The 12001-nt window shown below is 43.2% G+C and overlaps 1 protein-coding gene across 6 annotated transcripts in view; it reads right to left on the bottom strand.

Moving 5' to 3' along the window:
- HNF4G (hepatocyte nuclear factor 4 gamma) overlaps positions 1 to 12001 on the bottom strand; it is a 184547-nt gene that overhangs the window by 29068 nt on the left and 143478 nt on the right. For all 6 annotated transcript variants that reach the window (XR_005749522.1, XM_040354454.1, XM_040354455.1 and 3 more), the window contains 2 exons: positions 8773 to 8867; positions 8043 to 8149 (listed from right to left, as the gene is read on the bottom strand). Coding sequence is in view for 5 of the 6 variants with exons in the window: in XM_040354454.1 (XP_040210388.1) it covers positions 8043 to 8149; positions 8773 to 8867 (202 nt within the window). In the remaining variant the exon portion in view is untranslated. The remainder of the gene's footprint in view (positions 1 to 8042; positions 8150 to 8772; positions 8868 to 12001) is intronic.

Below are 12001 nucleotides of genomic sequence, written 5' to 3'. Positions count from 1 at the left end.
ATCGGTTAACCGATGACAACGGTCCTTCGGACCATTATCATCGGATGGACCGATCGTGTGTACGCGGCCTTAGACTACAACAGCAACTTCCCTTCTTGATTCATCAGGGCCAAGTTGGATTTATACCAACAAGAGAAGCAAGGGATAATACCATCAAGGCCCTAAATCTGATGCATATAGCCAACTCGACTAAGACGCCCTGCGTCTTTCTTGGAACTTCGATCGGGTGGAATGGGGGTTTATGTTCTTGGTTCTACGATATATAAAAGTTGGAGAGAAAATGATTAATTGGATTGCGAGTATGTATAAAGGACCCACAGCGCAAGTGATATTTGCATTAAGCTTGGAGCCCCTTCTGTGTAGAATTTGGTTAAATAAAGATATTAAGGGAATTGAAATAGGGGGATTACAGCATAAAGTCGCAGCATATGCAGCCGATATGCTGTTTGCAATGACAAATCCAATTGTTTCACTCCCAAATTTGCTTAAGGATATTGAGCTATATGGTCGTCTTTTGTATTTCAAAATAAATTCCACAAAGTCGGAAGCCTTGATGGTAGCAATCCCAAAGAAGATGATGGAATCAATAAGGCAAAGCTATAAATTTAAATGGTCAGATCAAGGGCTGAAGTATTTAGGGACTATGGGCCAGATTCACAAACGAAATACGACGGCGTATCTCCTGATACGCCGTCGTATCTCTGAGAGTATCTATGCGGCTGATTCATAGAATCAGTTACGCATAGATAGCCCTAAGATCCGACAGGTGTAATTGACTTACACCGTCGGATCTTGGGATGCAATACTTTGGCCGCCGCTGGGTGGAGTTCACGTCGTTTCCCAGCGTTGGGTATGCAAATTAGGTGATTACGGCGATCCACAAAGATACGCGCGTTCGTCGCAATCTCTTACGTCGTCGCTAGTCGGTTTTTCCCGTCGTAAAGTTATCGGTGCTTTTTCATGGCTTATATTTAGAACAGCCATGTTAAAGTATGGCCGTCGTTCCCACGTCGAATTTCAATTTTTTTTTTTTTTGCCGTAAGACGTCCGTGAATACGAAATTACGTTACGCACGTTGCCGTTCAAAAAACACGTTGGGGTGCCATAAGTTTGCGCAAAACACGGAGGGAAAATTGAGAACGGAGCATGCGCAGAACGTCCGGCGCGGCAGCGCGCCTAATTTAAATGGTACACGCCCCATTTGAATTAGGCGGGCTCACGCCGGACGGCTTTACGTTACACCGCCGTAAGTTAACACGCAAGTGCTTGGTGAATCAGGCACTTGCGCTGAAAACTTGTGGCGGTGTAACTTAAAGACGATACGTTACACCGCCGCAGTTTTCTGTGAATCTGGCCCACTAATTGCAGCAGATAGGTCTAGAATCTATGAATTAAATTTCGTACCAATATTAAGTAAAGTGAGTGGACTACTGGAGAAATGGCACAGGGGAATGTTTTCATGGTTTGGAAGAAGCAATATAATTAAGATGAATATCCTACCAAAGATCCATTACCTTCTCCAGGCAGTCCCAATTGCAATACCAAGAATATTTTTTAGACATATCCAAACATTATTCATAACATTTATCTGGGCAGGAAAACAACTGAGGATTAAGAAGACATTATCTTTACCAAAACAGTATGGGGGGTTGGCTGTCCCTAATGTATATAAGTACTATCAAGCAGTGCATTTAGGACGAGTACTGGACTGGTGCCGACATAGGGATATGAAAATCTGGCCAAACTTAGAACAAGCACAATGTAGGGAATTATTAAGTAGAGCCCCCTGGTGTTATAAAAATATTACAAGCAATACTAAGATGCATCCAATAATAGGGCCCACATTACGAGTATGTCAAAATCTTTTTTCTGGGGGTAAAATATCGACATGTAATTCACCATTGATGCCTATATTAGGTAATCCCCAATTTATACCGGGTATACAAAAAGGACCTTTTGCTTTATTAATGGAACGAGGACTATTTCAGGCCTTGCATTTTATGGTCTCAGGTAATTGGCCAACAATGAAGGAGTTGATGCAGAAGAATGGCCCTTTTCAACTCGATTTTTGGCAAGCAGCACAAATAAGACATTTCTTAAGTACGGTAGGGGCGCCAAAGTAGGCTGGACCGAAGTCTAAGGCCGCGTACACACGGTCGGTCAAAACCGATGGAAACGGACTGAAGGACCGTTTCATCGGTCCAAACTGATGGTGTGTGGGCCCCATCGGTCAGTTATCCTTTGGTCAAAAATTGTATAACTTGTTTTAAAATTGAACCGATGGACGTCTAACCGACGGTTAGTATGCAAGAGCATTGGTTAAAAACCCGCGCATGCTCAGAATCAAGTCGACGCATGCTTGGAAGCATTGAACTTCATTTTTCTCAGCACGTCGTCGTGTTTTACGTCACCGCGTTTGACTCGATCTTTTTTTTTAACTGATGGTGTGTAGGCACATCAGACCATCAGTCAGCTTCATCGGTTAACCGTTCTCATCAGATGGACTGATCGTGTGTACGCGGCCTAACACCATTTGAGAAACAATGTATGGAAAAAGAACTAAGAAAGCATGCAGTATCTAGAATTGATTAAACCATTGGAGAATTTTCAGTTGCCTTTTTTTCATAGATGGGAATTAGATCTGGGGAGGACGTTCCGGGATTCTCAAAAAATTTAAATGATAAACGCAATATTTAAGACAGCAACATGTACAAAAATGCATGAAACAAATTACAAAATTATCTCACAGTGGTACAGAACCCCGGAAAGACGCCATAGATTCTTCCCAAAGGTGACAGGGGAATGCTGGAGATGCCAGACAGAACAGGGTAGTATGCTACATATTTTCTGGTCCTGCTCTAGAATTAGGGAATTTTGGAAAGAGGTCCGAGAGACCATTCAAAGATTTAGTGTATCAGAAATGCCGGAGGAGCCAGCATTTTTTTCTTTTGCATTTATCGGAGAGTTCTGGGGATACATATAGGAATTCCATTCTGTGTCACTTAGTGCATACCATGTAAACGGAAACAGAGACAACCTCCTACTATGAGTATGTGGTATCAAAAAGTGGAGGAAGTGAACAGGATGGAAGACCTAGTATAGACAAGTAGGAAAAAGAGAGAAATCTATTTAAAAATGTGGTCACCATGGAATGAATTCATTGTCTCGGGAGAGGGGACAGGGCAAATGGAGGGGGACTGAGGGGCGGGAGAGGAGGAGATATTGGGGGGTGGGTCTGGGAGGGTTCTCTCCCTTTTTTTGTTGGTTATTTTTGGGGGGTTATATGTAGAAGAGCGAAAGGGGACTACAAATAGGAAGGAGCAGATGGAATACTCTGGGACAGAAGCTGAGTTGGAAGAGCTATGGGGTTGTGCCGACCCCCAGGCTTGATAATAGGAGAAGATATGTGAGGTGGGGAGTAGAGGAGGAATCAGTACTTTTAGTAGTTTTGTTATTATTATTATATAAAAAAAAATATCTGGATGATTACTGTGACCCAGATTAGGAGCCGCACTAGAATGATCTTGGCTTTGATCGTAGCCATGAGTGGGTAGAAGCAATGGAGGGTGGTGGGAGGGGGGGTACATATTGCGGGGTTTTGCGGAGTATTGGCAAGGTATTGTAGAGTATTGGCAGGGTATTGCGGAGTATTGGCAGGGTATTGCGGAGTATTGCAGGGTATTGCGGAGTATTGCGGAGTATTGCAGGGTATTGCGGAGTATTGCGGAGTATTGCAGGGTATTGCGGAGTATTGTGGAGTATTGCAGAGTATTGCAGAGTATTGCAGAGTATTGCGGAGTATTGCAGGGTATTGCAGAGTATTGCGGGGTATTGCGGGGTATTGCGGGGTATTGCAGAGTTTTGCGGAGTATTGCAGGGTATTTCAGGGTATTGCGGGGTATTGCAGAGTATTGCAGGGTATTGCCGAGTATTGTGGGGTATTGTGGAGTATTGCAGAGTATTGGCAGGGTATTGCGAAGTATTGCAGGGTATTACAGGGTATTGCGGAGTATTGCAGGGTATTGTGGAGTATTGTGGAGTATTGCGGGATATTGCAGAGTATTGGCAGGGTATTGGCAGAGTATTGGCAGAGTATTGGCAGAGTATTGGCAGATTATTGGCAGGTGGTATTGCAGGGTATTGTGTATTGCAGAGTATTGCACACTGTATTGGGCAGGGATGGATGGCTGGATCTGTGACTGCAATTGTCACAGATCCAGCCCACAGCACTGCTGCTGCCTCCGCTCTCCCCTCTCCTCTCACACTGTACCGATCGGTACAGAGAGGGGAGGGAGGAACCAGCGTCATCACATGACGCCGGTTTGTTTACAAGTGATCGCTCCATCATTGGATGGAGCGATCACGTGGTAAACGGCCACTATCAGTGGCAATTTACCACGATCCATGATGCGCCGGGTCTTCTAGACCCGGCGGTCACGGATGATTCCGGGAGCTCGCCCCAGGGGGCGCGTGGGAGCAGGATTCTGGGAGGACGTCCGTAGACGTCCTCCCAGAATAACTCGACAGAACTGTAGCCGTCTTTCGGCTATGGCGCGGTCGTCAAGAGGTTAAGCAATTAAAGGAGAGTCTACTCTGCCATATTAGTTAACCACTTAAGGACCAGCCCATGTACATATACGTCCACAATATGGCACGTACAGGCACATGGGCGTATAGGTACGTCCTCGCCTATTAGCGGGTGGGGGGTCCGATCGGGACCCCCCCCGCTACATGCGGAGGTCGGGTCCGCTCGGGGAGCGATCCGGGACCACGGCGCGGCTATTTGTTTATAGCCGCTCCGTCGCGATCGCTCCCCGGAGCTGAAGAACGAGGAGAGCCGTGTGTAAACACGGCTTCCCCGTCCTTCACTATGGCGGCGCATCGATCGCGTCATTCCCTTTATAGGGAAGACACGATCGATGACGTCATTCCTACAGCCACACCCCCAAACAGTTGTAAACACATACTAGGTGCACCCTAACTCCTACAGCGCCACCTGTGGTTAACTCCCAAACTGCAACTGTCATTTTCACAATAAAGAATGCAATTTAAATGCATTTTTTGCTGTGAAAATGACAATGGTCCCAAAAATGTGTCAAAATTGTCCGAAGTGTCCGCCATAATGTCGCAGTCACGAAAAAAATTGCTGATCGCCGCCATTAGTAGTAAAAAAAAATAAAAAAATAAAAATGCAATAAAACTATCCCCTATTTTGTAAACACTATAAATTTTGCGCAAACCAATCGATAAACGCTTATTGCGATTTTTTTTACTAAAAATAGGTAGAAGAATACGTATCGGCCTAAACTGAGGAAAAAAAATGTTTTTATATATGTTTTTGGGGGATATTTATTACAGCATAAAGTAAAAAATATTGCTTTTTTTTCAAAATTGTCGCTCTATTTTTGTTTATAGCGCAAAAACTAAAAACCGCAGATGTGATCAAATACCACCAAAAGAAAGCTCTATTTGTGGGGAAAAAAGGACGCCAATTTTGTTTGGGAGCCACGTCGCACGACCGCGCAATTGTCTGTTAAAGCGACGCAGTCCCGAACTGTAAAAACACCTTGGGTCTTTAGGCTGCATATTGGTCCGGGGCTTAAGTGGTTAAACAACAAAAAAGGAGTCCAAAAAAACACTTACCAATTTACCTAGGCAGCCCATAGATTAGTCAGCTTTTTGCGTTTAACCAGCGGGTTGAAGGAAAAAACTGACTTGATTCCCCATCCACATACTCGATGTGGATGGAGAATTCCTCCGCTGAGCTATAGTATTCTGATAGCTGGGAGACTTTCCCGCTGTCAGAATACACCGATCGCTATAGCCTGCAGTGTTGATCTACTGGGGAAAAATCGAAAGGGGGGTTGTACAGAAGTCAATCAGTAGATCAACTTCTGTACAACCTTCCTACTCATACATAGATCAAAATTTTTTGATCCCTGCTGAACCGGCTGAATTTTGATCCATGTATGGCCCATAAAGACTGTGTAGTTTGGCCTATTAGCTAAGTAGTATATTTCTTTATTAGCTGCTATATTCATATTGAATTATAGTTTTTTTTTAAGACAGCAATGTTACAAAGTGAATACCCACATGAGTCATTGGGCTGGGCTCATTTTAAATAACCAATTCTGTGCAAGATTTTGGCTTGCAAATTATTGGGTAATTGAAGTAAATACACCTTCACTATATTCACTGAGCTAAGTTAACATTCTTTCATTCACTCACCACTCCATTAGTGAACCAACCTCTTTGTCTCATCAAGGAGGATTACTAATTTCCAAATGCTGTATTCACATACAAATGTATACCCACTGTACTACTGTATGCCTTACTAACACTTACTAACACTAACACTCTCCAAAACTCATACGTCTGTGTGGGTGAAAAATCGCGCATGCTCGATAACACTTTGATGCATGTGCGGTAGCATACAAGGTTAGTGTGGGGTGTAGCAAGATGGCAGCGACGGAGTAGAAAGATGACGTCACTGCGTTCTTGCCATTCAAAAGAACGGCGGGATTTTGTGTGTATATACACAGCTTTTCAAGTCAAGCCTGCCAGGAATCCCATCGGGAATACCAACGTTTTTTTTTCCCAACGGGATTCCCGGTCGTGTGTACAGGGCTTAAGTGTAAAAGGATGTAATTTCAGTTGTCGGTTACCAGTCTCACCAGACCATTTCCACTGTAATCTGCCACTGGCATCATAGAAATCATAAGTAAAGGAAATTACAAGAAAAAGTTGAAAGCATTGTATTCAATAGGACAGTACACGTTTATAGATTAACCACTGGACAGAGCTCTGTTTTTAAATCAGCTTCTTTCAACCTATCAGCTCAACAACTACAGAAGGTGCAGTCTCTTCAATGAGCTGGTTGACTTAAAGTAGTCGTAAAGGTTGAAAGTTTTTTTACCTTGATGCATTCTATGCATCAAAGGTAAAACAAAAACTACAGTGTGCAGCTCCCCCTTCAGCCCCTCTAATCCTTACCTAAGCCTGATCTCCATCCAGCGATGTGCACAAGACCTGAGGCTCTCCTGGGACTCTTCCTCATGATCATCACTTGGGTCTGTTAAAGGAGAGGTAGGGTCAAAGCTCTTATGGCCCCACTTCTCTTGTAGGTCCAATGCTCTTTTGGCCCCACTTCTCCTGTAGGTTCAATGCTCTTTTGGCCCTACTTCTCCTGTAGGTCACAGTAGTGCACTTTGTTCTGCACTCTGTAACCCATCTTCAGCCGACAGCAGGCCAGAGTCTGTTTTTGGCTAATGTCACTCAGCCGGTCCAGACTCTGGAGAGTTCCCTGCTTTAATGTTGGGATCCATCCAGATGCCTAACCTTCACCTAGTTCAACCTCTTAGGCCTCGTACACACGACCGAACATGTCTGCTGAAACTGGTCCGCGGACTGGTGTGTATGGCCTACCGGACCGGTTTCCTGGCCTAGCGGACAGGTTTCCAGCGGACAAAAGTTTCTTAGCATGCTAAGAAACTTGTCCGCTGGAACCATGTCCGTCGGACATGTCCGATGGTTAGTACAACTCATCGGACATGTCTGCTGGTTATGACGTATAACCAGCGGCCCGGAATCCCACGCATGCGTCGAATTGATTTGACGCATGCGTGGAAGCATTGAACTTCCGTGTTAGAGAACGTTGGTGTCTTCTACGTCACCGCGTTCTCTGTCCGCAGGAATTTTGGTCTGATGGTGTGTACACACATCAGACCAAAACCTCCCAGCAGACATGTCCGATGAAAACGGTCCGCAGACCATTTTCATCGGACATGTTTGGTTGTCTGTACAAGTGTGCTACTAAGAGCCTGAGCTAGAAGGACCTGCCCCCTGCACAGCACAGCTAATAACAGGATCTAGATTATTTAAATCTTGATCTAAATCTGGTAATTTTATTGCTGACTTGTGAATTTTGGAGAAGGGATGGAGGCACTGTGTTCTGTGAGAAACACCAATCTCCCCACTCAGGTTGGGGCTCATCAGATCTTATTGTAATACATACATTCCATTTAGAATATTATTTTCTGTACCTGACGAGACAAAGCCTCTGCTTGTGACAGTGTATTAATGGATGTGATATTGCTTCCTTCAAATCCACTCTTTCTTGTGCTTATTCGGTCTCTTTCATTCTGAACAGCTGATTGGTGAAGGAAATTAGAAAATATGAGAAAAATATTTATGCATTTAAAAAAATAATTGTAAACGTTAACAATGGAATGGTTTTAAATTGGAAAGGGAAAGCGGACTGGGATTCAATGTGTCACTGTTGCTGTCACTATTGTAAAAATTATGCATTTGTCACCCATGTATTATAACTTTTGTCCATTTGTTGCCCATATATTGTAATGATTGCTTGTTTAATGCCCATGTATTAAAATGATTGCCTGTTTGTTTTCTGTTTATTTTAACAATTAGGCCCCTTTCAAACATACGGATCCCGTGAGAATCCGTACCTTTCTCATCCGCTTGCTCAGCGGGGATCGCTCTGTTCATCCGCTGACACCTGCTATCCCATAGGGATACATGAATGTCCGTATTTCATCCGAAAACGGATGGATAAAATACGGACATACTGTCCGCATGTGTGAAAGGGGCCTTACCCATTTGGTGTCAACATATTTATTTGCTAAACAACTGACCATTCATAGCCCTGGTACCATACTGGAGCTACTCTAATCTCTATCAATATGTGACCCCCACCGTAGAGCGTTTGTTTGTGGCTTTAAAATGTGGTGATTAAAACAAAGCAACACAAACTACCTTCTTTTTTCATTCCAGCTCTAAAACACTTTCTTAGACGACAATATCTGCATTGGTTCCGTTTGTCTTTGTCAACAACACACTGTCTGCTAAACCTGAAACATAGAGAAAAATAAACGATTAGGCATTATTTTTGGAGTTCTACAAGAAGATATATATTTACACGTAAGCCACATTATGTAATGTGCAGTTGTTCAAACTGGGTAAGATTTTTTGTAGAATCTGTTTACATATTCTTTATATAAAGTGCACTTACTTTGCTTAGCAGCTCTGATCAAAAGTGTCTTACTCTCTCTTGCCCCAGATGTAAAATATACTTACCTAAATCTAACAGCCACTGCCATCAGCAATGTTTATGCCAAAACTCTCAATCTAACTATCCATGCCTGGGAGCTGGTTCATCATAGACTTTTATAGGGCCATCATCCAAGGGTACAGATACTGTGGGGATTGTTCCTTAAGAATACATTCAGCAAAATTAACCAGTTGTTGCTTTTTGTACTAGTGTGCTGTTTTTTTCTGTCCTTCAGGTCCAGCCAATTTATATATTTTCAATCACATTTCCAACAACATTCAAAAGAACAGTGGCAGTACATTGACTATGCAGCCATTATCAGGCCATGTGCACCATAGGGTCTGACCAGGGGATCTGGCTCATTGATAATTAAATATACCCCCATGTTTGGTGTGACTCCATCAAAGAATTTGCGAGAAAGTTCCACTCCTACTAGAGATGAGCAAATCTATATTCTGGTTTCAAGATATACCCCACTGATAATGCCAATACAAATCTCTGAAGATGATGTAAAGCTTTCCTGGCTTCTGCTCCTGGCTTCAACTTTTAGCTGGCAAAGACACTTGGGCATCTGAATCAAGGAAAGATTTAGATTGTAGTTTGAAGCTTTAGATATAGATTATTTCCACCTGAACAGGCACCATGGAAAAAGGACCTATCAACTTGACAGTAACTTTGGTAAGAGTAATTGAAGTAGAAGGCCTAACTTACTGGACTTGTACCCTTCTTGTTCTATGGCATATGATGGTCTGAACAACATTTTGGAAGTCCATAAACAGTGAGCCTCAATAGGGTGAAAGCAGATCTAATGGTCTCTTTAAATTTACAGATTTTACTTAACCACTTCCATACAGGGCAGTTATACACCCATCCATACCAGGCCTATTCTGGCACTTCTCTCCTACATGTACAAATCATATTTTTTTGCTAGAAAATTACGCAGAACCCCCAAACATTATATATGTTTTTTTAGCAGACACCCTAGGGAATAAAACGACGGTCATTGAAACGTTTTATCTTGCACGCCATTTGCGCAATAATTTTTCAAACGCCTTTTTTTGGAAAAAAATTGTTTCATGAATTAAAAAAAATAACAAAACAGTAAAGTTAGCCAAATTTTTTTGAAAAATATGAAAGATGATGTTACACCGAGTAAATAAATACCTAACATGTCATGCTTTAAAATTGCGCACACTCATGGAATGGCGCCAAACTTCGGTACTTAAAAATCTCCATAGGCAACGCTTTGAATTTTTTTACAGGTTACCAGTTTAGATTTACAGAGGAGATCTAGTGCTAGAATTGTTGCTCGCACTCTAACGCACGCGGCGATAACTCACATATGTGGTTTTAACGGTGTTTACATATGTCGGCGGGACTTGCGTGTGCGTTCGCTTCTGCGCGCGAGCTACTGGGGACAGGGGCGTTAAAAAAAAAAATGTATTTCTTTTTTTTTTTTTTTACATATTTATTTATTTTTTTACACTTTTTTTTTTTATTTTATTTTTTTTATTATCACTTTTATTCCTATTACAAGGAATGTAAACATCCCTTGTAATAGGAATGTGTGTGACAGGTACTCTTTATGGAGAGATGCGGGGTCAATAAGACCCCACATCTCTCCTCCAGGCTGGAAAGCATGAAATCGGTGAAAAAAAATTCACCGATCTCATGCTTGTGGTTGCTTAGCAGCCGCAATTGCGGCTTTGTTTACTTACGGGGACCCGGGCGTGACGTCATCACATCGCGCCCGGGTCCTCCGACGGTCATAGAGATGACTGGTGACCATCTGGTCACCAGTCATCTCTATGCTTCCTGCCAGCGCCGGACGATTCGTTCTCCGGGCCCCCGATGGCACGGGAGAGCCCGGAGAAGCACCGGATGGCGGCGGGAGGGGGGGGATGTCCCCTCCCGCCGCCTGTAAGAACGATCTAGCGGCGGAATCGCCGCTACGATCATTCTTACGTTGTGCAGAATCGCCGGCAGGAGAGAAGGATATCTGAATGATGCCTCTCGCTGCAGGCATCATTCAGATATCCACCCGGAAAGCCCAGGACGTCACATGACGTCCTCCTGGATCGAGGAGGGGTTCCTGCCGCCGTCATTTCACAATGACGCGGTAAGGAAGTGGTTAAAGTATAACTAAAGGCAAAACTTTTTGTTTAGTTTTTAGAGCAGAAGTATTCAAATTCTTGACTGTTTTTATTGCTGTCTATACCCTGTTAAGGAAATTCACCATCTCTATTTGTCCTGTTTACCATTATTATTGAAAGTGAACGTAAAAGAAAATACCAAATTTTAGGTTGTCCCCAGAAATGTAGTAGTGGGGAAATATTTCAATGGGGACACTAGTTTTGGTGACCTGAGGTCCCCAAGGCATTCCCTTAATTTGGAGGGATTTCCTCTCAATTCTTGCTTGGTTTTGGTGGAAAAAATCTGACAGGGGTTATAACCCTCCATTGCTCTATCCAAAATGAAAACAAAAGGTTTTGCCTATAATTCTACTTAAGGGGTTCATGCATCCTCTTTGGCAACCAATGTGTGTCCTCTGAGTCCTTTTATATCCCTGCATGTCTATCACATAGAGAGAAGAAAGGAAAAATGCAATCCATGCTTCCACTCCATTCTTGCTGGGTGGACTTAAAGTGTTACTAAACCCAGGACCCGGCATTCATTATATCTGGTTTCCCACAGTACACAGAACATGGAGATGCAATTATTTTTAGCGGCGTTATACCGCCACCGCAGCTCCCGCCCCAGTCTGAAAGGGGCCTTAGAACAGTTTTGTGATTTCTATCAGTGTCTGGTTAAAGGTTGTAGGAGGAGTTTTCATTCTCCCCTGATTGTCCTATGAGGCTACAGGGCCCCTGACACTCTGCCTGGACAGTGTTGATTTGCCCTGTGCTGATCAAATGCACTCTCCCAAGAAAAAAA

Source organism: Rana temporaria, chromosome 5, assembly GCF_905171775.1.
Source record: "Rana temporaria chromosome 5, aRanTem1.1, whole genome shotgun sequence".
Lineage (NCBI taxonomy): Eukaryota > Metazoa > Chordata > Amphibia > Anura > Ranidae > Rana > Rana temporaria.
The sequence above is the reverse complement of the archived record's forward strand: the minus strand, read 5'-3'. Positions and strand labels throughout refer to the sequence as shown.